Source organism: Thunnus maccoyii, chromosome 12 (genome assembly GCF_910596095.1).
Source record: "Thunnus maccoyii chromosome 12, fThuMac1.1, whole genome shotgun sequence".
Classification (NCBI taxonomy): Eukaryota; Metazoa; Chordata; class Actinopteri; order Scombriformes; family Scombridae; genus Thunnus; species Thunnus maccoyii.
In genome coordinates, this window is record NC_056544.1 from 15,875,916 (window position 1) to 15,901,586 (window position 25,671).

General features: G+C 40.3%; 2 protein-coding genes and 1 long non-coding RNA gene across 4 annotated transcripts in view; 2 read left to right on the plus strand and 1 right to left on the minus strand.

Annotated features, from left to right (window-relative positions):
* The first annotated feature begins 392 nt into the window (after nt 1-392).
* LOC121908312 lies at nt 393-2,276 on the plus strand. Its single transcript, XR_006099212.1, has 2 exons — nt 393-890; nt 1,164-2,276. It is a non-coding gene; the product is annotated as an uncharacterized LOC121908312 (long non-coding RNA).
* Nucleotides 2,015-5,887, minus strand: glula (glutamate-ammonia ligase (glutamine synthase) a). Its single transcript, XM_042428223.1, has 7 exons — nt 5,791-5,887; nt 4,931-5,119; nt 4,664-4,825; nt 3,635-3,781; nt 3,414-3,541; nt 3,110-3,309; nt 2,015-3,016 (listed from the first exon to the last, which is right to left on the minus strand). The coding sequence occupies exons 2-7, from the start codon at nt 5,094-5,096 to the stop codon at nt 2,704-2,706; spliced, it is 1,116 nt and encodes a 371-aa protein (XP_042284157.1). The 5' UTR covers nt 5,097-5,119; nt 5,791-5,887; the 3' UTR covers nt 2,015-2,703.
* Nucleotides 5,888-5,997: 110 nt separating this feature from the next.
* Nucleotides 5,998-25,671, plus strand: part of pbx1a (pre-B-cell leukemia homeobox 1a) — a 77,458-nt gene continuing 57,784 nt past the window's right edge. Inside the window, exons 1-3 of one of the 2 annotated variants that reach the window (XM_042428218.1) lie at nt 5,998-6,141; nt 7,210-7,282; nt 8,144-8,878. The gene's annotated coding sequence lies outside the window, so the exon portion shown is untranslated. Of the gene's footprint in view, nt 6,142-7,209; nt 7,283-8,143; nt 8,879-15,058; nt 15,076-25,671 lie in introns of those variants that run through there. The other variant, XM_042428220.1, reaches the window with a different exon arrangement.

Genomic DNA, 25,671 nt, shown 5'->3' on the forward strand with positions numbered 1-25,671 from the left:
GAACATGGTGTCCCCGTTTGCCTCTGGGAACGTAGAGAGTTTTACGAGGAATGCAGAAATGGACAGTGTGTCGTGTTTGGGCCAGTTTTTTCCACCCTGTAATTGTTTGTGGCAGTTAGCGATCAGGGTTTCTGGGTTTAGGTTTACGTCATCTTTGTTAGGGGTCCCAGTTTGGTTCTGTTTTTGTTTGCATGAGTGCATGTGTGTAGGAGGAAATTTAACACTGCATTTCCTTGCATGCGTTATCAAGCTGAAGTGAACAACAGCTTCTGTGTGGATTTAGGCAGAAATTGTTTCAGAAAAACTGGAATATTCCAGATTAGCTTCATCATAATTATTAACCACAGTATGTTACAGTTATATTTAATCTTTAAAAAGAAAGTTAACTCATGACACCTTTCTAGTTGTTTTTCCAAACTTTGCATCCTGTCTAACATCCAATGCAAACTCTTGGAAATGTGCAAAGGCATGCAGAAAAACAAAGTTTAAAGGGCGGAGAGGTTTCAGATTTGGGAGGAAAAAAACAACACAAAAACAAAGTTAGAGTACATTTGTTGGCTTCAGGCCAGCCGACATACCCTGAAACAGGACTAAACCTGCCTTCGACTTTTATGATTGGTTAACTTGTTTCTGGCGAAGCCAATCAGTGAGCTGACTAACGCTCTGTTGTGAGGGCAGATGGGATGTAGGGGAAAGGTCTCAAAGCAAACTTTTTGTTGCCCTTCCCCCGACATGTGGGAGACAACACCAGAAGTAAATGTTTATGTCCCGTGAAGTGAGGATGACGTGTACTTTTTGTGAACTGTGGTTGAAAAGTCTTCCTGTTCTCTTTGTTGGAGAACAAAATTCCCTCACAGAGTTCAAATCTGTGAAGCTCTGACTCCAGATAAGTAAGATACATTTATGTTGTTTTTAAAAGGCTGCAAAGCTTGGTCACAATCATTGATGCAAATATGAGGTATGAGGAGATGTTTACAAGCTTCTTTAAGTCACACTTTGCCTGATTTTGACGATTGGAGCTAGAAATGCTTGAATAATTGCATCTAAAACTGACTCTAAATCTAGAACTACCATACAGCTGTTTCTCAGCAGTGTTGCCTTTAATGTCCTCAAACAACCCAAATCTAGCTTTTTCTAACATGTTGTTTGTTGGTTAACTACAGGATCCAGACAAGATCACTACTTCTCAGCCACAACAAACTCGGGTTCAATGAAGTTGTTTATGACAAAGCACTTCTGGGAATATTGGCCTCGGGCTGCAGTGAGGGAGTATAATGACTGTCTCGTGAGTACACTAGTTTCCAGTTCCTTCGCACAGGATCCTTGAAAAAAAAACAAAAAACACCCAGAACAAAGCCGCTGTTGAGCTCCTGCCAAGATATCAGCCAGACTGAAACATCAGAAGGTTTGGTAAAAGAAGGCACAGCCAGAGAGCGTTTACTAGGGTTACCTTTAGGAGCACTTCATTTTACTGTGAGGTTTTTAATGTTTACTGGTTATAGTAAAATGCTGTCAACAGCTGTCTGAGCAGCTTTTAAAGAGGAAAGCAGTCTGGAAATCAGCCTCTCTTCCCCCTGCAGCCAACTAGAGATGGATATTTTCTATTTATGAATTCATTATGGTGTTAACAAGTTGGCTAAATTGTGAGAAATTAGTGCCAGAGTTGAATTTTATGGGATGTCTGCCTTATAATTATCAATTAATTTGTTGAAAAAGCGTTGAGCTCCAGACTCCTGTGTAGATCTGTGAATCATCTGTTCCACGCTAAACTCACAAATTAAGCCTTTGCAGCTGAAGATGAAGTGCCGTGACATCCTATTACCTTGACAAAGCAATCATTCGACCTTTTGGGAAAATGCTGAAAGTTTAAGGAGAAGATCAATACCGCTCATCAAGCTAAGTGTGGTAGCAATCTTCTTATCTAACACTCGACAAGAAAGCGATTATGTGCATTTTTCCCCCAAATGTCGAACTATTCCTTCAAAGTCTTGAAGTCAAGAGTCTGACAGCAATGTTGTGATAAAAATAAAAGTTTTAAGTGTATCAATAAAAAACACCAGGTTCAGTAAACGTGATGTTTTACCAAATCAGGTGCATTACAATATCGCAGTTAACAAAAGGATAAAACTCCTTGAGGAAATCTACAAATGGCATTATGGACAGATCCACCACATTTTTAACAACATACATCTGGGCACAGACATCTACAAAGCGTACCATACAAGTTGACCCAGTGACATCAAACGTTGCCATTTAAAAATAGACACTTCATAAAATCAGAGAATTAGTAACATTGAAGACTGGATAGTTGAAAAGGCAGGTCAACATATTAGCAATACATGAACTAAGATTTATTAAGTTACACATGCTGTCCAGCCTTAGCAGCTCTACGCTTCAGTGTCCATGTGCTTTAGTTCATTTTTAGTCACCAGACATAAAAGGGAAAGATATGACATGGGCTATAAAACAGTGTTACAAAAGCCAATCCCTTCTAAAGACGAGGGGAAGACAGACCCTGCCATTACCAGCTTATAACTACCAAGGATATGATTATACCTTGTCATGTTTAAGTTGACCAGCCAACTTTAATCCATTAAAAATGCAGGTTAAATCATCTCAATGGGAGAGAAAAAAAATACAGTACTAGTTAAAAGAAAAGATAAAGTCAGGAGGGCAGTAGGAGTCAGTCCATGAGTTGTGGATTTAGTAATCCGCAGGTTCATCTCCCTCCTCGTTCAGCAAACAGGTGCGGATCAGGGCCTCGGTCACACCGTACGGGTCGCAGTTGGCTGATGGACGGCGATCCTCGAAGTAGCCTTTCTTCTCCTGGCCGACATTACGGGGAATGCGGATGCTGGCGCCGCGGTTGGCCACACCTGCGGAGAATTCGTGGATGTTTGAGGTTTCGTGGTGGCCGGTGAGACGGCGGGCGTTGTCGAGCCCCCCTTTGGGATCGTAGGCACGAATGTGATAGCTGTGCCTCTTTCCAAGCTTCTCAATGGCGTCCTCAATGGATCTGAAAGCAGAAATTTTCCGTTAGAGATTCCTGCAAAACACGACATTATGGCAGAGCTGTCAAATCAATCCTGTGACAGGTTTTGAAACTCACTTTAATCCACCATCTTCCCTCATCTCCTTTGTGCTGAAGTTTGTATGGCAGCCAGCACCGTTCCAGTTACCAGGGATTGGCTTGGGGTCAAATGAGGCGACCACGCCGAAGTCTTCACAGACACGGTGCAGAATGAAGCGTGCCACCCAGAGATGATCACCCATGTTGATCCCTTCACAAGGTCCAACCTGGAACTCCCACTGAACACAAAAAGATTCAAGATTATTATGAATTACATTTTTAAGTGGCCCTTAAACCATGAAGATGTGTGCAAACTTCAAACATGATGAGTTTCTTTTTTTACCTGAGCAGGCATCACTTCTGCATTTGTGCCACAAATCTGGACTCCAGCATACAGACAAGCTCTGTAATGGGCCTCCACTATATCTCTGCCATAGGCTTTGTCTGCTCCCACACCACAGTAGTATGGACCTGCAAACAGGCAGATTGTTAAACAAACCATCCACATATAAACGCCCGAAAAACACATTTACACTAAAACTAAACTCTTGAGAAGCTGCTTACCTTGTGGTCCAGGGAAACCATTAGATGGCCAGCCAAAAGGATGTCCGTCAGTGCCCAGAATTGTGTACTCCTGCTCCATGCCGAACCAGGGATGCTGCTCCTCTACCATCTTCATAATTGCACTGCATGTGATTCGAAGGTTGGTTTCTGCAGAGAGAAACATTCAGATTAGAAGACCAACTAACACCAGTACAGTCAAATATGGTACAGAGGCCAGTTTTGCAAATCTCCTGAAGCATGTTCATAGTAAAAATGCAAATTATACGCAATTTCTAAATAGATTTTCCCAGTAGTTTGGTTTCCATCATCATTTTGGGTTCCAGAGCAATGAGAGTGACTTTCTCCTCCAAAACAAAATAGGCCAGAGAAACTGTAGAGTTAAATCTGCCAGTTTCCTCTGTTTCCTGTGCTTGTTTTGCAATAATCTGTGGTACTAAATTAAGGACTACTTCACTGCTATGTCTATCACTTCTAGATCTACAGCACCTGCATCAGTGTGCATGCACATGAGACAGAACAAGTGTGTGTAAATTAGTGTATTTGTCTCTGTATGTCACATGTATGTGTGTATTCATAACTGTGAATTTCAACTGTGTTGCTACAATACAAATGTAACACATCCAGGGTTAAATTGCTGATAAGACATCTGCATGATCTGCTCAAAGTTTGGAAAGTGGCTCATTTTCAGGCTTCATGCTCTCTCATTTCAAAATGTAAACTAAAAACTGGCAACTAAAGAGTCTTCCTCTTGATTCAGGTTTTGGGGTTCATCCCCTTCTTTTATATAAAGATTATGTCCCGCCCACATTGCACTGACTGACCAATCAAGTAATTTGCTTCTCTTTAAGGTGGACCTAAAGTTACTGTGGTTTTAAAATTTTTACATTTTGCTTGTATATTTTTTTTATTTAACAGTGGTCAACTGATTATTATTGACATTATGTCACTATAATTGATTATTATGACATTATTGAGTATTACTCCGTTCACTACAGCTCAAATTTTACAGATTCTGAGCCTCTTTGTTACCTGCAGGCTTGCGGTTGTACTTCAGCACTTCACACAGGACCAGCTTGTTGGGGTCTTTACGGAACGGGTCACGGAACATGGCAGCAGGAACCAGATACATGTCGCTGTTGGACCCCTCAGACTGGTAGGTACTGGAGCCATCGAAGTTCCACTCAGGCAGATCTACACAAGCAGGAAGAAAACCGTTATATTATAATACATGATTGAACATTATCTTGTAGGACATTTTTAGTAGTCAGAGACTTTAGGAGGATTCAGGAGGCTTACCTTCGATGCTCTTGGGCTCAGAATCCAGCGTCCTTGTTTTGCACCGCAGCCCTTCTCCGGTTCCATCAATCCAAATATACATAGCTTGGACTTTTTCCCCCTGAGGGAGCTCCATGTACTGCTGCTTGACAGTTTTACTCAAGCTGGCGCTGGCGGACGTGGCCATCTTTATTTCCTACTATAACACACCTGAGAACAAGGAGAGAGGAGAGAGAGAGAGATCAGGTATGAGACCGCGTTGCGCTCTGGATCATATGTTGCGTAACCAGAGGTTTGGAGAGGGGGGCGCAAAAAAACAAAAAACAGCACTATTGTTTCTTCTTCCAGAAAGGAGAAAGGGATGAAAAACAAGCTGAAAATGTAAAAGATGGCACATTTCCAGTTTTTTCTCCTCTCTCAATGCTGGAAGGAAAAGAAAAAAGCCACTTTCCACCGCCTGTGCATGAGCAAATAAAAACAAAAAACAACTTATTTAACGCCGCCAGCTCACAAAGGATGACTAACGGGAAAAACCCACATTACAGGGAAACCAGACACTTGAGCCGAAAAACGGATCTCTACACTACATCCTGTTGGCAAGAGCCTGTTGTCGTAGTCATGGTGACAATAGTTGAGAGTGAAGCAATATTACATCATAGGTTTCCTCGTTGAGCTCCATCACCTTAATACTTACAACTAAAAGCTTGTAGACGCACATAACCAAACTTGTAAACACATTCAACCTCAATTTGAAGGCACCGAGGCGAGATAAACACACACATTAAGTAACAGTTCATTGAAGTCTGAAACAATGAAAAGTCTGGCACAATAAACAGAAGCTGCAGAGCTCCTCCCCACCATGAAAATATAAAAGAAATTACCTGGAGAAACGAGGAAATTGAAATAAAAACTAAAGGACTGACAGGTCCAGTGTCTTGTGGTGTGATGTCTCGCTAGTAACTCTCTCATTCTCCGGTACCGAAGCTCCGGGTCCGGCCACATTTATAAGAGCAGGAACTGGGACGTCGCGTCTATGATTGGTCAGAGAGACGGCCGTGTTTTTACTCCAAGGTGATTGAAGGCACATGTAGCCCGATCATTGGACAGGATGGAAACTGAACCGCACCGCCCTCTAGCAGCTCAGCCGCGTGTTACTGTGCGTGAGTGACCCTCCGCTGCGCGTCCTTATCCTCACATGGAGACACGATCCGAGGAATTACGCACAGTTAAAAGTAAGACAAAGAGTGTGATGTAGGCTGACTCGATCACTTTAAAAAAAACAACAACAGAAAACGTGCCTCATTGAAGGGAACAATCTTATGGAACAAAATGTACAACATCTTCATCCTCAGCTTAAAGCCATCAGGGAATCTCAGTCTAAGACGCCACCGTGTGGTAGAAAGCGGTGCCATTGTATACTGGTTTTACTGGGAGACATTATGTAATTCCACTAAGAAAAAAGTGCTTTGGATTTGGTACATTCCGGTTTTGCACTGGAATCCCACGTGAGAAAATGATGCATAAATGTACCCATATTGATCATTGTTAAAACAATAGGTAACGCTTTATTTTACAGGTCCTTCAATTTTATATTAATTTCCAGGATATTCTGTGTAATTTGCAGGTATTTAACCGTTAAGATTAAAGGAAATTTTACAGAAAGGGTGATGTAATTTACAAATTATAAGAAAAATAGAGAGAAATGTTGTACCCACTCATTATGTTGTATGTAGGCTATATCACATATACAAATCTTTAACTGACAGAAAATATTATATTATATTCTTGATTAGATTTCCAATATACCACCAAATTACATAAACCCTTTAAAGAAAAGTCCTAAGAATGAACAGTTACTCAGTGGCTACTTTAGAGAAATGATTGAAAGAATGTCCTGGAAATTAGTAGGAAAGAACGGGACCCTTAAAAGAAAATGTTACCAATATTGTGAATCATTTAGTCAATAAAATGTCAGAAAAATGTCCATCTCAGCTTCTTAGAGTCCAAAGTGATGTTTTCAGACATCTCATTGTGTCAGAAAACAGTCCAAAACATAAGAGATTTCAGTTTAGAAAGCATCCAAATCCTGGAACCAGAGAATGTTTGACTATTTTGCTCGATAAATTACTTAAACAATTAATTTACTAGCAAAATAGTTGCTGACTAGTCTTCTGTCTTCTTGACTAATGGATTCATTGACTAATAGTTTCAGTTTTAATCAGATGCCAGGGAGACTGATGCATATTAGATCTAAACCTCTCTTTTTGGACACCTTCTGCCTGAAATGACTGTTCCCTCAGTACCAAAGAACAAGAAGATGCTGCTTTGAGCTTTATTCTTCAAGAGACCTGCAGACTTTGTGGCATTAACCCTGTAAGGCCCACAGTTGCAAAATACATCGTATACACATACATCACTTTTAGCTGTCCTAAAAAAAAATCTGTAAATGTTTTGTTTTAAAGACCACATTTACATAGTCAATGGGTCCTATTGTTTATCCTTGCAAATGCTATTGGATAGTAAATGTGTTTATAGGAGGCTTGTCGCATTGTTCAGGCACAGGTGAGAATGTTCCTGAATGTGAGGATGTGAGTGTTCTGGGGGGATGCAGGTATTTCTTTTAGTATGATAAGTAGAGAGCATAATAGGATAGTTAGACAGTGGAATGTGTAAATAGGATTAGGATTAATTTGCATTGAAATGATTTAGCCTGGAAAATCCTGAACTCTCTACCTGAACACTTGGTCCACCAAACTATCTATTCCTTCAGGTTATCTACTCCAATATAATACTGACTGTTGTGTGATTATTATTCATTATATACAGTTATTGGGCTAAATAAGCAATCAACCCTGCAAATGACCCCCTTAGTTGTTCTGTATATTTATTCAGACTGTGTGAGTACAAATATGGAATCATCAGAGGCTTCCAACAACAGCTTCCTTTGAGCTTTGAAGAGCATCTGATGGTTGCTGCAGTAAGACAGGAATGAGCAGGTCGCAGACAGCGATGTGGAGACAGGGTGCAAACAAAATTCACGCCAGGAGCAGATTGATGGAGGAAAAACACAGACAGTGACAACATAAGAGCGTGGAGTGAACTAAATTATGGCCATGAGGAAAACCGTTCCATTACAGATGTACCCTTAATCCTGCCCTTCCTATGTTTTCATGCAGACACTGTTGTATCAGCCGTTGTCCATCATTGCCAATTCTGTCTTCCCTTCCTTCCCAGACCAGACTTTGTCCTTGTATGAACACTTCTCCCCAGGCTTGTCTGCTGATACTCCAGCTGGTGTCCTTATGAGGACATTTTTAGGGCCTGTGGCTGCACCACCTGTGACTGTGGCAGGAGCTGGACACCTCTTTGAACCTGCTTCTGAAGATAAGAGGATGTCTTCATCAGAGCCCTGCAGCAGCAGCTTCTGGCCACGAATGTTGTTGTAGTGACTCTTAGTTTTGCCATTAAAGGCAGAAATGAACTAAAACTCTGCATGAAGCCACAAATGTGTGTGTGTTATCATCATGCTGACTTCTGGCAGCGTGATTCAAACTGAGCAGAAAGCATGCCAGGTGAATTCAGTAACAAAATATTAGTATTAATATTAACAGACTCTTCTATGCATGAAAACATGTTGACACAGAATTGTCCTCCTCTGTGAATTCCCACTTTTATCTGCTTTTAAATCTTTTGCTCTTTGTTTGAATTGCTTAACTCCCTCTTACATTTCTCACACATCTGGTAATTAAACCTGCATCAGTGATACACTGAGAACGTTCAGTATATCACAACATAAAATCACCCTGAACTTCTGCTATGTTTTTGTTTTGCTGCTCAGTGGGTATATAGCACCACCTAATGGCAGGTGAAGAGGATGATGAAGGCTCTGTTTTAGGCTCGCTGTGGATACAGGAACACCAGAAGACTTGAGAAAGAGAAGATCCCTCCACCTGCACCACAGAAAAACCAGTAAGACTGAAAGACAAAGAATAGTTTGAATAATTTGTTGTTGAAAGATATGAATATTTTTAGTGTTTATGTCTTAGAATATGTTTGGAGGGAGACCTTCAAATTCTACCACTATTCAAGATGAAAAATTCAAACTTGAACAACCAGGTTATCCAGGATTCTTCCTCCTCTTGTATTTAAGGCAGATCAAACACTTGGATCACGTCACTAAGAGAACGTAACCTGATAGGACAGACGCTTGACTGCTTATCCTCTGTCGCTCAGATGTTCAAGTTTTAATTTCTCATCCTGAATTTTGGTTAAATTCAGGTTACATTCTGTAAGTCATTTGTTCAAAGCATCTAATCTGCCTAAAATTGGTCAGTAAAACATTCAAACTAGATATTCTGGAGTAGAAGCCCACCAGGTCCTCACACTTTAACTGGGGAAAAACTGTGAAAAACGTTCAAATAACTTGTGACTTTATGTTCTGAGAGATTCAGGCTGTGTTCCTGGTGGATGATGAAATCTCAGCCTGTGTTAAGTGACTTGCTGTTCTCAGACAAAACATGTTGAATTTTCACAGCTTATTCATTGTCACATTTGCCTGAGGGCACGATGCAAGCTGCCTCACCAGTCTGTTGTGAGTTTTCTGTGAACCAGGGCCTCATGTTCAGAGAGGATAAGTAACCAAAGGGATGGGACTCTCCATCCTGCACACAAAAACATACATATGTGGAAAGTCCTCACCGGTTTCACTTGAAGCGTGAAGATACATTTTGGGTCGATGTCCAGCACTACCAGACTGATTTCTACATTAGTATTTTGGGGAGATGCCTTCTTCACTTTGGTTTATTAATAATATATGTGTAAGATTAAGCTTTGTTGGGAAAAGAACTGTAAATTTGTGGACCTGTTTCCATCGTTGGACCTGGTATTGTCAGAGCCCACCAAGTTTTTCATCAGACAAACGATCTATTGGAGATGAGTATTTGATATCTCAGCTAAGGCTCAGAGGAGATTTGATTGGAAACTTGGGAACTGTATGAAACTTATAAGGCTGTGAGGGGGTTCAGGATGTTTTGGAAGAGCAGGGGGAGGGGTCTTTTTTTTCTCATCCTAATTTTACATTTGATTTCAGTCTCCCTCTTTGAGATTTGATTGTTAAAAAAATCAAATAAATACTTTCAAATAAAATTTATGTCATAGTGTGACATAGTGTGCACCACAGGGCATAAAGGTGCTTTTGCCATATGCAATATAGGGAACACCTATTCTGTCACTGTGTCACGGCTGTATTTCTTTCATAATTTATTAGTCAATCAAATTGTAGCTAATAGGACCAATATGCCAATTAAAAAAACTAAAATAAATGTGTACTGTTTATGTTTCAGCTCCTTTCCAGCTCGTCCAGTAGTGATGATTTGTCAGACAAATGTGTTATCTCAACAAAAAGACATTTTTTGTCAGTAACATGAAGTTGTCTGAACTTGTCTCCATCAAAACAAAAAGCAGAACTACCAATTTTTCAAAAGATGCAGACAAAGAAGATGATATCTTAAAATTCCTTACCCTAATTCCTACAAATTCTACTGCAAAGCTTGCTGCAATTCACATATGTCTTTATTTTTTATTTTCCCCAATATGTAGGAACTACAATTATTTAGCTCTATCTATCTAAACACTCTGTGACTGGTTAGATAATGAAAAAATAGCATCATCAAGACAACATGGTTCATCGTAAAGTCAAGAGGAAAACCCTAACCTCACAGACTGGTACTGGGCTGTGCTGTTGACATTTTAACCAGGATACATCATTGCAGCGATACTGTGCGATACTGATGTAACTGTTGGTATGAGCCTCATCAGTCACTTGGACACAGTGACACATTTATTTCATAATAGAACTGAAGTGAGCTGAATTTTCCTGCGTTTACGTCTTATGAATTGGACCATGTCTCACTGTATCACCCTGATTGTCCTCATACAGATAAACATAAAAAAACAAAAAACACGAGTGACTTCATCAGAGAGGCGTTCTCCAAGGGAAAAAAGAGCTCAGAGGACTTCTCTCTGATGCCAAGAGTGATGGAGTGTTTTCCAATTTCATCAACACTCTCACTTTCCAGTGACTGGACACCGAGAGCGTTCGTCACTTCTCTGGAGGTGGGACCTTGTCTCGTTTTTGCCCGTAAACAGAAGTCTGTGTAAAGCATGAACAAAATGGAGACTGTAAACTTGTTGGAGGGAAATTAATCATGAGATGGAATATAAAAGGTAGACACATTAGTAAAATGTATTAACACATTTTAAAATGTGAAAGCTTTTTAAAATAGTTTTATCCTCTTAAAAAAAAGAATGAGTTTAAGAAGAGCTATTGAAACATAATATTGATACGTTTCCACTAGTTTGGTTTCACAATATGAAAATCAACTTGTACAAATTTTAAACTTGCCTGAGTTAAAGGTGCGTTGCCTTTTTTTTTCTTGGTCAAGGTTACATTATCATTATGTGCTGATGCAGTAAAGAGAAGAGGAACAGATCTAATAACTTTTGCTAGTTGGTGCTGAGTTAACTTCTGAACGTTATATACATAAGTCATATACACAACGCTGTGCAGCAACTGACTCTCAAATCCTGGATGTGGAGCCTCCAGTGCTACTTCTATTAGCAGCTGTGGTCGCTTTCTGCTGCAAAAACTGTGAACTGTGTGTGACAAAAGTTCTCCAACAGACAAGGAAATTAAAAATAGTTAAATATCAGATATAATATGGATGTCCATTTTAATTTTGATAGCAGCTGTCATGGACTGTGGCAGTGAGTTCAAAAAGTTTATACTGTTTTGAGCATTAATGTTACTCTTAATATATTGCAGAATCAAATATAATATAGCTCTGATTTGTTTCACTGAACCTTTGAAGATCTCCAATGTGAAATCTTCTTTGAGTTCATCACCGCTGTAGATTAAAGTGCAGCATACAGCTTAATTATTTAGATTCTAACATACAAATGATTGAAACATGAATGTAAAATATTTGGAATGTAGAGTAGTGTGATAAACAAAACGCTGAGATTTATTTGTTTTGGGAAATCACTCATAACTCCAGCAGAGGGCAGCAGCTACCAGTGCAGGACTTCATTTGGCAGAACTGAGGTCCTTCAATGAGCAACCAAGGGGACATTTTCACTCAACCAGGAGATGTTTCTCTATTGGACGACCCTTCAATGGGCATTCAATAGAGAAAAAAAAAACATAAAAAACAAATCTTGTGAAGTACAATTCTGTAAATTTAAAATTCACAAGCCAATATCCTCCACTCACTACAAGAACAGTTATTACGTGTCCAATTAGTATGATGTAAACTGTCAAAATATAATTTAAGGCCTTATTAATGAAATCTGAAGAGACAGATCAGGACACAGTGATGTTATTTTACCTCTGTACTTTGTTGAGGGAAGATTTTTGGAATAAAAGACACGAATAACTTGGTTGAATTTGGTCAAAAGGAGCAAAAATAAACATCGTGAAGGGCAGCACAAACTTTCCCTCCTGACTTTAAAACTCACCTCCTAGTTTTCAGCTCCGTCACTCAGCACAGAGGTGATGAATAACCCTCCACACATCTTACACCTTCACCCCACTCAACCTCTTAACAATTAGGCCCTAACCCCGGCAATCCCCTAGCCGTCATATATCATCATGTCCTCTACAAACCACAGGACAACGCTCTACCTTAAAAATTAATAAGGCTGACAACATACTTGTCGCTATTTCAATGCCCAGCATGTCCTCTGTGACTCATCAGTTCAGCTGTAAATCAGGCCAGGAGGAGCCTCAAGGGATTCTGTTCCTCTAAAGCTCCTTCAAAAACACTTTATATGGAGCATCAATAACCAAACACTTTGCAATAACCCTTATTGGCATGGCAGCATGAAATACTATTGATTGTTCAAATGAAAATCAGCAGGAGCACTAGCTGCTGCATGGATTGTTGCATGTGTGTGATTTTTGTCTATATTCCCTCGCCGGTATCAGCGAGGATGAAGGCAGAGCAGTGTGAGGCATCATGGGTTATATTTAATCCAGCCTTGCTCTTCTTTGGGATAATAACTTTTTTGCTCCAGTCCAGGACTTGTCTGTCATCTTGACATGGCAATATCTCCCAACTCCACTGTTTCATAGTCAGTTTCATTTATTTCCAAATACCATTTCACACCCTGCTGGCTTTAACTAGGTATTATACAGCGTGAGGGGAGTGTGCAGATTGAATCGTGACAGAGACAACAACGTTTCTGGTGAAAAATAAGTGAATATTGTAAGTGGCAGACTATATAAAATTATTTTTTTGCTCCCTTTTCTCGGCATGAATTTGTGTGTTTGTCATCCTGGTCTCTCACATTCATATGGGATGTCTACAGCTGATAAAATTTGTTGCCTTTATTTATTTTTTTGGTCTGTAAATTGAGTGTTGTATCTTAAACAGAGAGCAGTGCATACAGAATTCATGCTCCTGCAAACCACAATTTTAGTTTTCATGATTGTAGATTAAAGAGGAAACTATAACATTGTGGTTTATCATAATAGCTAATGTACTGGGTTTTATATATTTAGTTTAATTTTAGTTTTTAACTTGTGTATTTAAAAACTCAGTCAGTTTGCAATCATATATCTACTTGCCTTCCAATTTTAAACATGCAACATGAAGTCAAATAATATTTTCACAAGTTCTTTGCATATTTTAGTTGGTCATTGTATTTTGATTAATACATTTTAAGAACTTCTGTTGTTGAACAATATGAGAAAAACAATGTTTTAGATTTTTTTGGCTAATGTACTGTTGTCACCATTTTCTAACTTTGAGAATACAAACACAGTGAGGTGCAAGATTCTAAAATGTTGTTTTTTTATACAGTAAATCACATTATTTATTGTCAGACTGTATATAAGGAAAGCAGATACAACGACAGAATACATCCTGAACAGTAGTAGTAGTTGTCAGTGACTGTGGCTGTATTTGGTTTTGGTTTTATGCTCTCACTGCTCTCACTGTTTCAGTCTTTTTGAATTGTGAAAAACATAAATATTTTATATATCCTTTTTTTTAAATATCCATAATACCTGAACAACTACCTGAACTACAACTACTGTTGACAAAAACAATTACTGTAGTGTGACAGCATGGCAAAACACTGTGATTTTGATGATGTGATGACTCTCTTTTACCCTCTTGATTGAGAAGATTGATACCAGCCAGCAGCCGATTAGCTTAGCTTAGCATAAAGACTGGAAAGTGGGGGAAAACAGCTAGCCTGTCATAACAAAAGCTAGCACCTCTAAAGTTCAATAAGTAACACCTGTTTTCTCTGTAGGCTGCCTGGCAACCTCATGGTGACACTAAGAAGTCTTTAATCCTGCCCAAGAAATTGTCCAGCACATAACCGTATGTGTGGTATTCACGCTTCAGTTTTTGTATGGATTAAAGAAACAAGATATAATGTGCTATTTAGTGAACTTTAGTGGTGCTAGTAGGGGGATTTTTTTAACCTTTGGTTAGAACTATGCTAGTTGTTTTTCTCCTGTCGTCAGTGTCTATGCTAAGCTAAGCTAGCCAGCTACGGGCTGTGGCTTCTAACTCGGCAAGATCGCAAAGAATCTGTATTTTCCCAAAAACTATACCTTAAACAATTGCTTTGGTAGTTTTGTTACTATTTCTATAGTTCTTGTTTATTGTTGTTGACATGTCACTTGTAATGGATATTAAGGACTTGTTTAGTTATTTGTTTATTTATTGTGTTAGCTAATGCCCAGTTTGCTTTTGTCATGCATAGAGAAACTGTACTTCTTGGTGTAGCTGAACTGAAAACCTTCTGGTTTTTATTTGTACTGTGATCACACATGAAAACCTCTCATCTATCCATGTCATCTGTTCTGGAGTCATCCCTCTTCTCCTGTTTTCATAATGCTCAAAATGATAAAATGCCTCTTGTTAACATCACACACATAAACTCAACCACAACAAATCCAGGTGTCATTGCATCATTTGCCTTCAGCCTCTCTTGCACAACAATGAAATCAAAAGACAAGAATGTTTTTGTCATAAATTTATTCCTCTCCAGTAGTTGCCCTGCTGACACCCGCAGGGGCCTCCATATGGAGAGATCGCCCACGGATGTGTGTGCCGTGATGCCAGTAGGTGGTCCTGCCCATGGCTTAGTAGGTGAGCTTGGTGTAGTCCCTGCTGCCACTGCTGCTGACATATCAGAGCTGTTTATTAAGAGGATGACAACTCTATCAAGCCCCATAAGCGGGCCCTCGTGCACAGGAGTTCTTTTGTTACTTTCAGGGAGGGTGTCATCAATCTTGCTGCCATGCTACTCTCTTGAGCTGTTGATGGCAAACACGATTCCTCCCTTTCTGCCTGGCCTCTCCCGCCTCGCAGTCTGGAATCAGGCGTGGTGAGGGGGATCGGAGAGATAGGAGGACTTTCCCCGAGAGTGCCTTTTCTTGACAGGCGACAGAGCGGACTGTTTGGACACCAGGGGTGGATATATGGGACCATGTAATGAAAAGACGTTGACAGGACCTGCTTGCTCTGTAATGAAGGTCCTCTGGAGCTGTGAATGGATACACACATCTTTCACGCTTTTGTCTTCCTGCCTTTCCCACAGAATCTATCTCATCCATTTTAACCAAAAAAAGAAGGTGTAAGAGAAGCATCCTAGACAACAGCTCACAGTGTTAAACATTTACATGCAAGGACGTGGTGTGAATTTTTAATGAAACAGCAACTACGGTGATTTACACCCACGATTTGTAGCTAAATCCCTTCTGCATCCGCCCATGAAGATGCAGTTGAATGTTCAGCCTCTTTCGTCTCTCTGTCAGTGCTACTCAAGACTCAGTAGCTTACAGAGATGGACTATGATGTATGTACTCCACTTTAGCATTGGCTGAGGTCACAGACTCCATAAATGTCTTAGACAAGTCTGATATTTTAATCTCTTTTTAGTAAGGGGATGTTGGGCCTTTGCCCAATCAATACACAGGGCAATAGCCTTGCCAAGATACCTCATGGTAGCTTTTCATTGTTCTGTCTGGAAGCTGAAATGTCAACCAGAATAACGTTGCTCAAACTGAAGCTGAAATATGGCTGTCTGTAGTCAAAAACGTCATTGTTATGATGTAGATTCTTCTGAAAATAATGAACACAGAAATCCAGCGATCGTGCTCTGAAGATGAGTCTTGTTTGACGGAGAGGGGGCAAGCTGACACCTGAAATTTCCTTTTTTTAATTCTCAAATCAAGTCCAATCTGTTTAATTCATCAGTCAACAATAGCCAAAGAAACTAGAGAGCGGAGGGCTGTGCTGCTGCCTTTGTAAGCACACACAGCCAAAAATATCAAGACACTCTCTCACATTAACATTGCTAATTTGTTTGCCAATGGTTTCCAAGGCGCTGAATAATTGGCTGTGAGATATTGTTTGTTCAGGTGTTCCGCATAATTGAATTCTGTATTGAAAATACTGTGGATGAATGTTGGAAGAATACTGAAAAGAATCATGTACTTTGTAATGCATTTTCTTTGAAATGGAGCGATTGGTGTAGATTAATTTTCATCCCAATAGCGGCTAGTGATGATTGCTGCACATTAATTATCTGGCTAATGTATAAAGCACACACATTTTGAATTTTAAAACAACTTAACTCGTGTTCACCCGTTTTCAATTAATGTCCTGTTGTTGAATCTTTTTGTGTGGACCCTTTTAGAGACGATAGGGTTTCCTCTTGTTACTCTGGGAGCTTTGCACATGATGACCTTTTGAAACTCACAGATTGATTTCATGCATCCATTATTCCGCCGAAACGCTGCTTTTGTCAGTGCTGTGCTGTGAGCTGCGTGCTGATAAGCCCGTTAATGTGTGTTAGCTGTGTAGCTGGGCTCATGTGCACATGTGGAAGTGATATAGCGTCCAGCAGGACGCATGTGTTGACAGAGCTGGGTGATGTATTTGATCATAGTTAGTTGTGAGGAGGGTCTTGGTTGGGTTTGATTCAGCTGCCCGATGCTGACCTAATGCCTCTGCTCAATCAGTCACCTTGTCCTCCCCTTGACTCCTCACCCCGTGATCCCTCTCTCCCACCCCGAAGGCCTCAAGAAAAACAACCCAAGTGCTTTGGACCCTCCCTTCGCTGCGTCCCGCTCAAACTCCTGTCTGGACAGAAATAAATTAGATAAGAAATCAACGTAGGGTTCTCAGCTTGTTTTCTTAAAGTGCTCTACGGTATTTCCGTCTCTCCTTCAAAACGTAATATTTAATTTAAAAATCTGTCTCATCTGGTTCAGTGTCATTATAGGCCTAGCTTTTCTTGTAGGCCTACTTCTGTTTATCAGTCCCACAATGTGTGTGTGTGTGACTGTGTGTGACTGTGTGTGTGTTCGACTCTCCGGTCTGATAATCAGTGACAGAGATGTTATAGGAGTGTGACAGAGTTCTATTTGCCATAACTGACATCTTCATCCCATCACTTTCCTTGTTTTTTTTTGTTTTTTTTCTTTTTTTGTAACTTACCAAGTGCTGGCATCTGTGGTGTTTCCAGGCGGATACACTGCAGTGGACTGGGAATTCAGAGGATTCAGACAAGGCCACAGCAGCTCAGGCAGGTGGAGAGAGAAAAAGCTGTACACACAAGCAGTACAGGAAGAGAGGACAGGGAAAAGAAAGAGAGAAAAAGAGACGGCGGAAGAGAGAGGGGGACTCGCTTCTTGGAGTCTTATACTTGAAGTGTTTAGCAGACATGCTGTCAGATTCAGAGGTCAGAGGGGATGATTGTATCGATGGGATTTATTCGCCGGTCATAAGTGAAAAAGAGACAGAAAGCAGGCTTGAACAGCAAAAGCTTGTGATGCAGAAAAGCACAATAAATCACCACGTACAGTTCGTATTAAATGAAAACTGAATCAGAGCTAGAAACAATCTTGAGTATGTGGCCACTTTCCACAATACCCTCAATAAATTCAAGCATATTTGCCACCTCAGCTAACATGTCCAATTTAATTTGGCAGTTTTGAATTGGATATACACTTGGAATCGTCATCTTAAGTCAAAACCTCAACTCCATTCATTTGTGAATACTTTATGATTATGATTTATGGATATCATATGTGGCATTTCCAGACTTAGGCACAGAGCTCCCCAGCACAATAATATAATCCTTTCCAGTACATTAAATGTGACACTACACCTTTTGCACCAGCTAATGCAAATGCCCAACATGTAACTGGTCAGTTGTGTTTGCATTGATACCATGATGTAAACTTTGCAGAATCAAGTACATTTTCAGCAGTTTTTTTGGGTTTGTGAGGATGTGATGTTTTGTAATTCAGGGCTCTAAATTTATAGTATTTACATCAACATCCAGTAAAGACATTGACAGAATCATGTAAATGCTTCTTTGTGTGTGCACACATTATAATTTTCTCTCATTTCACTCTCTTCACCGCACTCATTTGTACTTTCACAGTTTATGTACAAAATCAGAAACACAGTCCATGTTACAAACTGATGTGCATTTGTGGCCTTACCGCAAATCAGAGCCGATGGTGAAACGTACATTACCAATAAACAACAGCAACTCTTGTTAACAGATTGATAGCACAACATTAGCACAACTTATCATCGCTGTCCAATGAAAAACAAATGTTTCCTAAATTAGCTTAATTAGTTAGCTTTTCATGAAATAAGGAAAACAACTATGTTTTAACTTAAGTTACATAGATCATTTAATTTTTGAAGGATTTTTAGCATAAGATGCAAGATAATTTTTGCCAACTCACACACTTATCTCTGTCGTAAACACCCAATTTACTGTTTCCAATTAACTGGAGCATTTGATGCTTCTGTTTTTTGTGAAAACACAAAAAAATAAGGAGATACACGGTTTTCACTGGACAGCGATATAGGACATGAAAAACATTAATGTTTGCTCATCAAAATGATCTAAGTTCTGTAGATCAACAAATGTGTCCACTTCAGATATGGAATGATAAACTGAGGATCATTACTTTTCACATGATTAGATCCATATGTAATGATTTTTCAAGTAACTTTTAAAATCTTTGAAGGGTCAATTAGGTCTTTTGTAAACCTACTACAGAGCGTGGCATGTTTTAACTCACTGAAGGAATGTGCAATGTTTGCTAGCTAACAGGAGTTCGACTGATATTTAGAACACTATGAAACAGGAATCCCTTAAAATACCTTTAATTACTTCTTATCTTGCCTCTGAAAACCAACCCCCTTAATCTGAGAGTAAAGGGGCTATTTGCACAGTTTAAGGGTTTTTAAGAGGTAAAAACACTCAAATGGACCAAAACCCACGAAACCATTGTGATTTCCCTTTAATTAGAAAATTAAGGCATTTTAAGATATAGATTAAGGGGCCGTTTTCAGTCCATTTTAAGGGATTTTTACTTTTTACTAATCTATTAAAATGCCTTAATTTGTTTCAGTTAGGGATGCACAATGATATTAGTCATCGGTATCAGCCAATAAAGGCTTTAAAATGAAATATCGGCATCGGTCTGACATAAACATTTCTGCTGATATGATGGGCCAATAAGCTAACCATTCGACGAACTGTTTAACTGTTTGTCTGGTAAACATGCGTCACGCTGGTGGATGTTATCACCATGTAGGGTATTTAAAAAGCAGTGATATGAACGCACTTTGAGAATTTTTACCCCCGTGTTGTTTATGTGCGTAACCAAGCAGTGCTGTTGTGTTTAGTGGGCTAGCTTCATGCTGCTGAACACATTTGGTGACGTAGCTGCGACACAAAGAGGTAACGGGTTTAATGGATGAAGTTAACCTGCAAGATTACTCTATAAGGTTTATATTTCTCCCTGCTGGTCCTGCATAATAGGAGAAAGATGTTTCTTGCTAAGTCCATGCTCAGTGTTACTGTTGAAGTGAGGAAATATGTCAGCTTTATTTTAACCGCCATAAGAGCCCAGATCAAACAGTGTAGATGCTAAATGAATTTATTTTGTTGTCAGTTGTCAACATGAGCAGTTTTACTTATCCTCCGTGCTAGAAACAGGCGGCAGCAGCACTAACCGGTGCAGCGTGGAGGAGCTGCATCATTAACTCTCTGGATCTTATCCAGCTTTATTGTAGAGGTGGAGGAAATATTCAGATCCTTTACTGAAGTATAAATACCAATACAGCAATGTGAAATACTCCATTACAACTAAAAGTCCCGCATTCAAGGAAAAGTACTAATATGATCAGCTTGATGAAGTTCAAGTATGAAAGTAAAAGTACTTCTTTGGTCCGTCTGGCTCATATGTTATTATATATGACATCATCAGAGCACAATGTCTATTTATGTTCTTTCATTTGGCTTTAATTGCTGTACAGTTGTACAACACACTTACTTTCACATGATCCCTGTGGACAGAGATTACACTTCTTTACTTGCAACTTGTGAAATAGGTCAAATTTGCCCTGGTTGTTGCTATTGTCAGGATTGTCTCGGGGAGAGCATCATCTAAGCCTGTTAACGTAGGAAGAATCTTACAGTTTTGTTAGAAAATGTTACATAAAAACAAATATGGCATTGTGGCATGGAAAAGCATTGTATTTTATGTCTGCATCTGCCAGTGGGCCATCATGATAAGAGTAGGCATAATAATATGTTAATTCAACTAAAGGAGATACGTGATGTTCTCTGCAATTAGGTGCAAAAAGGCAATCGGCCAAAGTGAGTTGGAAAATATCAGATATTGGCAAAAATCCAATATCATGCATCCCTAGTTTCAAGGCATTAATGAATCCATTAATTATTCCCTTAAAAACCCATTAATAAATACCTCAATTCCAGCATTATTAATGGGGAAAAAAATGGAAATTTAAGGTAAAAAAATAAGGGATTCAGTTAGTGGGAATAATAAAAAAAAAAGACTAAGTTATTGCCGAATAATTTCTGAGCAGAGATCCTGAATGAGGCTGACTTGTTGTTAATGACACTTTCTACATGTCACTGAATGGATGCTTTAAGTATACAGTGTTTGTGACGTGAAATAAAAAGGGTGTTGTGTTTCACAGGGCAGCTTTTCAGTTGCCAGTGGCCCATGATGCCTGACCCCTCCCTTTCTTTGTCACCGCTGGCGCTGTACTCTGTTTTCTCCCATCTCTGTGGCAACCAGGGCCGCATGCTATTGTGTTGATGTTTGTCCACAGCTAAGGTGTCGCCTATGTGTTTAATGGACCTCCCAGTCCGCTTCAGTGTCCGCTTCAGAGTCCCCCAGCAAAGCTGAGCGGCTGGGCCCTGCCACTGTTTGTCCCTGGGTGTCAGTGAGTCGAGGCAGGGTGGGGATGAGATAGGGCTAATAATGGCTGCTTTGTTCCTTTGCTAGATGTGTTGAAGCTGTGCTCCTGTGGACCAGGAGACGCCTGGTCAAACAGAGACACACAAAGGCTCTGGAAACGGCTGTCCGTGGCCCATTCTCCACAGTCTGCCATGCTGCCAACATACACAACCTTCTGAAGCCGCGCTGAATTACTACCCTCACAACCTTTCACACATATAAAAGCACTCTTTCACTCAGTGGGAACACTGACATTTCCCTTTTGATGAATACAAAGGATTTTTTAATACTAAGTTTTTTTTAGGTGATTACACCGAGGTCATATACACCATTAGAATCAGTATGTGGTCTCTCTTTTCAAGGGCATTCACTTTATTCACTCGTAAAAGCCACACAGGCGTTACTTGATTCAGTCAAGCTCAAGTGGTGCATTTTACTTTTAAGATATTATTTTCACTTGATTGATTGACAAAGTAGGCGCAAAGCAGCCCTGATATCCTCACTAGTGTTAGAGATTGAGAAGAAATTACTCTCCATTATTGCGCTTTTAACATTTGCAGAAAGGATATATGGCCGCACAGAGAATAGTTATGTTTTGTAGTTCTGGGGAGATAATGGTGAATTTAACAATCAATAACAATGAAAACCTTTGGAATGCCAAGAAATAATCTCTAGAGCTAATGCGCCACATATTCTCATCCAGCGGCTGGTGTTTTAACCTCTTTAGCATAGCCCCTCGAGGAAATGGGGGATATGATTAGGAATTCGTTAGTGGGCTTCTATTTTTATGCTGATGACACACTTTCTTCTCCCGGGCCCTCAATGTTGCTGGCTCTTGACTTTCTCACTGTCTTTTCTAAACTAGATCAGCTGTTTACCACCATGTAGGAACGTGACATGAAGTTCACTGACTAAAGCAGCTGCAAGCAGCGGACTGATATCAGTCAGAGAGAAAACTCTTCTGTCATCTGAAATCCAGTCACATGCCCCGACACCATTCACAAGCTTCTTTAAATCCCTTCTTCTTTCAAAAACTCCCCCCCCCCCAAAAACCATGCTGCAGCTCAAAAGATGTGTTTCTTTTATAGTGGCGCCATTTCACCAGTTGGACCTGCAGTTGTGCCACCTGCCTCAACTATTGACTGCGAGATACAAAAAGGGATGCACAAAACCAATAAAGGGTGCCGTACAATTTTGTTGAAATCCGGCGTTTTTGTTCATCCCATCATGTTTGGAGCAGATTACAGTGTGTCCACACATCCTCGCTCCCCAGGGTGCCTTCTCTGTGGCTCAGGTATTGTGACTATGCAGGCGGGCTGGTGGCCCTGGGCCCTGGGCGCTTTGGAGAAGAGAGGACAGTGGCTGCATTTGTTTCCCATTGAAAAGGATTACAGGTCCTGACGGCCATGATTAATCACCCAGAGGCAGACATCTGAATACGGCCAGGGAAAGGTTCAACTTTTTAATTCATCCCACACCCAATCTATTCAAACCAGCTGTTGGCGCTCCTTTCCCTCATCTCCCTGCTCTTTCTTCTCAGTGACCATTGCCTTCTACTGTCTTTCTCTCCCCATTTATGGCTCACATAATTATCTGGGGACGCACAGTTGTTGTAATTGTGGGGGTGCTTGGACGCCGCTTGGCGCTCTATTTTTATTGGAGATGGGCTCCTTTCTTCTTTGTGGGAGAATAGTTAATTGACTTTGTTAATGCATTTGGGGATCAGTGATTTCTCAACAACAAATGACCTTTATGGAGCTCAGCGCCACTTATTGTTTATTGTGTGTGTGCGCCCAAGCAAGTGTGTGAGCCCATGTGTGTTGCATCAGTGCATGCTTGCATGTGTGTGTGTGTGTGTGTGTATGTGTGTGTGTGTTGATCCATTGTGACCTTTTCTTGTGTCAGGTGTGTTTGTGCAGAGACAGAGCAATATTTCCCCTCAAAGCTTCTTTTCCAAAACACTTCAGATTCATAAACATTTCCGTGCCGCCACTACGCTGACAGACAGCTGAATTTCTGTGTTTTGAATAAATTTCACATCTCGCCATGTTCATATCCACTCATATGAGCAGGCCTTCTCATTAAGACTCAGCAGGTTATATGATGGTATTGCTGGAATCCCTGGAGCAAAATGAACAGGGACAGCTACACTGCTTAATGCAAGGTAGCCTAGCAACAGATAGTGGGATGGCGGTGGAAACATACCCTCATATTTATGTTTACATGAGAGAATGATTTGTCTGTCAGGCTGATGGATCCTAATGTTCTCCTCTCCCCGGGGCTTTTCTTGTGCCGCACGCAGGCCTGACACTTACCCTGAAGGACAGGCACCACCTTCTCCAACATGCATGAATACTTAATACTGTTAGACTGCATTTATGCAAAGAATGGAAATGGCACTAGACGAGGAGAGGGGGGCTAAAATGCATCAAAAGCATGACACAGTATGCATCACGAACATGCGGGGGGAAGCATAGAGAATGACGGCGGACATAAAGGAAGACAGAAAAGCATGTTTCTTTTCTGCAGTTTATTCCTCATAAAAGCTTACAAGTAATCACATTGTAGTATAGCAGAGAGCAATAGTTTCATCTGCATGGCGACCGTTGACAACTGTGACAATATAAACGCAAGTCACTTCCAGTAAGTACAGTACATGAGCTATAGGACTTGATAGAGTCTGTCTTTACTGTATGTCCAGCTCCTCCAGGGACAGACTACATCAACTCAATTAGCCTGGCACAGCCTGAGTATCAGCACCATAGATTAGATTTCACTCTGCCTTGTTTACCAGAGAGCGGCCCGCAGAATAATATCTATACAATTTGTGCTTTCAGAAAAATGATGATGGTATCATAGCTGTGGAGCAGCAGATATAAGCTTCTCCTGCGTTGTGGTATAGGGTAACTGGCTGGGAGAGATATAAAAACGCCTTTTGTCAGGAGATACTGTAGGCATATCCCCGTTCATCTTGGGAACTTGTTTCCATAGTTACATCAATGTTGTTGAAGTGAGAAGATCAGGTATTCCAGTGAGTGATCCTTTACATGAGCTTTGCACTTCTATTGATTTTCATCCCACGTTGAAAAAAACAGCCCACTGCAAACTGTCTCAGAGATATTGTGGAGGTAATGAAAGGGCGAAATGTGTCGGAAATGTGTTAGACAAAGAAAGAAAGGAAAATAAAAGCCTCTCAAAAAAGGCATTGAGAGATTTTGAGATGTCATGTGCAGCTCCTCCGAGGGTCAGGTAATGCTGTCAGAACCACAAACCACAAAGCGTGACAGCGGCTGAGTCTAAAAACTAATCGCTGTCTCTAACAGTCAATCATCGCCGTGTTGTTAGCCACATGCTTATGTGTTCATAAGAAATCTCCTCAACAGCGTGCCGCTTGCTGTATGCTAATGGCTTTGAAAAGAGAGCTAATCACTGCTGCGCGGTTAGCCACATGCTTGCCTCTTGCAGCATGGCTGGTGTGTTCCAGGGGTTAGCAAAACACCGGCGTAACACATGATCGCTCTTTATGAGGCTGGGGCCTGCATGAGAGAGAGGGGGCCCACAGACGATGCTAAAAAGACGGTAATGACAGCCATTCACCGCAATCCAATTATGCAAAAGGGAGTCTAAACAATTCCATCATCCCCTAAATTAGATTGTCCTAACGAGATAAAGGCACCAATTAATCCTGAATTAATTTCTACAGCTCATTTTCCCCAGAAAACACTCTAATATGCAAATGCCAATGAGAGACAGAGAGGCATCCTTCTGCAGGGGTTTACAATACCTCTGCTTGTTGGCTCTTCACTGTGAGTGAACTTGTGAACTTAGACACATGTTGTGAGGAAAAAAATTATGAAATATAACACATATAACAGCCCAGGTGTAGCACAGAAGAGTAAAGGCAAATATAACTGGTTTTAATGTTTAGAGTTCAATGAATGGCGTCGTTGTATTGACATGAGACGGTGCAGTTCAATAAACTCCCTTTAGTGCTGCTACTAGTGTAATGGAAAGCAAATAGAAGCCAAAACAAAGTCAATACGTCTAATTTGGCATTGAGGTTTAGTTGATTAAATGTAAGCAGCTTAAAAGATTCAAATATTTCTTGTATGACAGCATAGAAATGATGGTTTCTGTACACATTTTTTTCTGTTATTGTGTTTTGTTCTCATCCGTTGTTGAAGTTACTTCAATTTAAAGAAGATGACTGAACCAATGGTGAAATTCACGTTAGCCAGACTTGACGTTGCACACTCGCCTGTAAATATCCGCTTGCTTTGAAAACAAAGCAATTAAAAATTTTGTTCATCATAATCATCATTATCATTTTCACACTCTTAATTGTCTCGCTGCCAGCTGTCTCGAGTTGTTATAATTGAGTGATACGACACATTTTCTCAATAGTGCCTGAGATGCAGCCTCCACCTCTGGCGCAAATGTA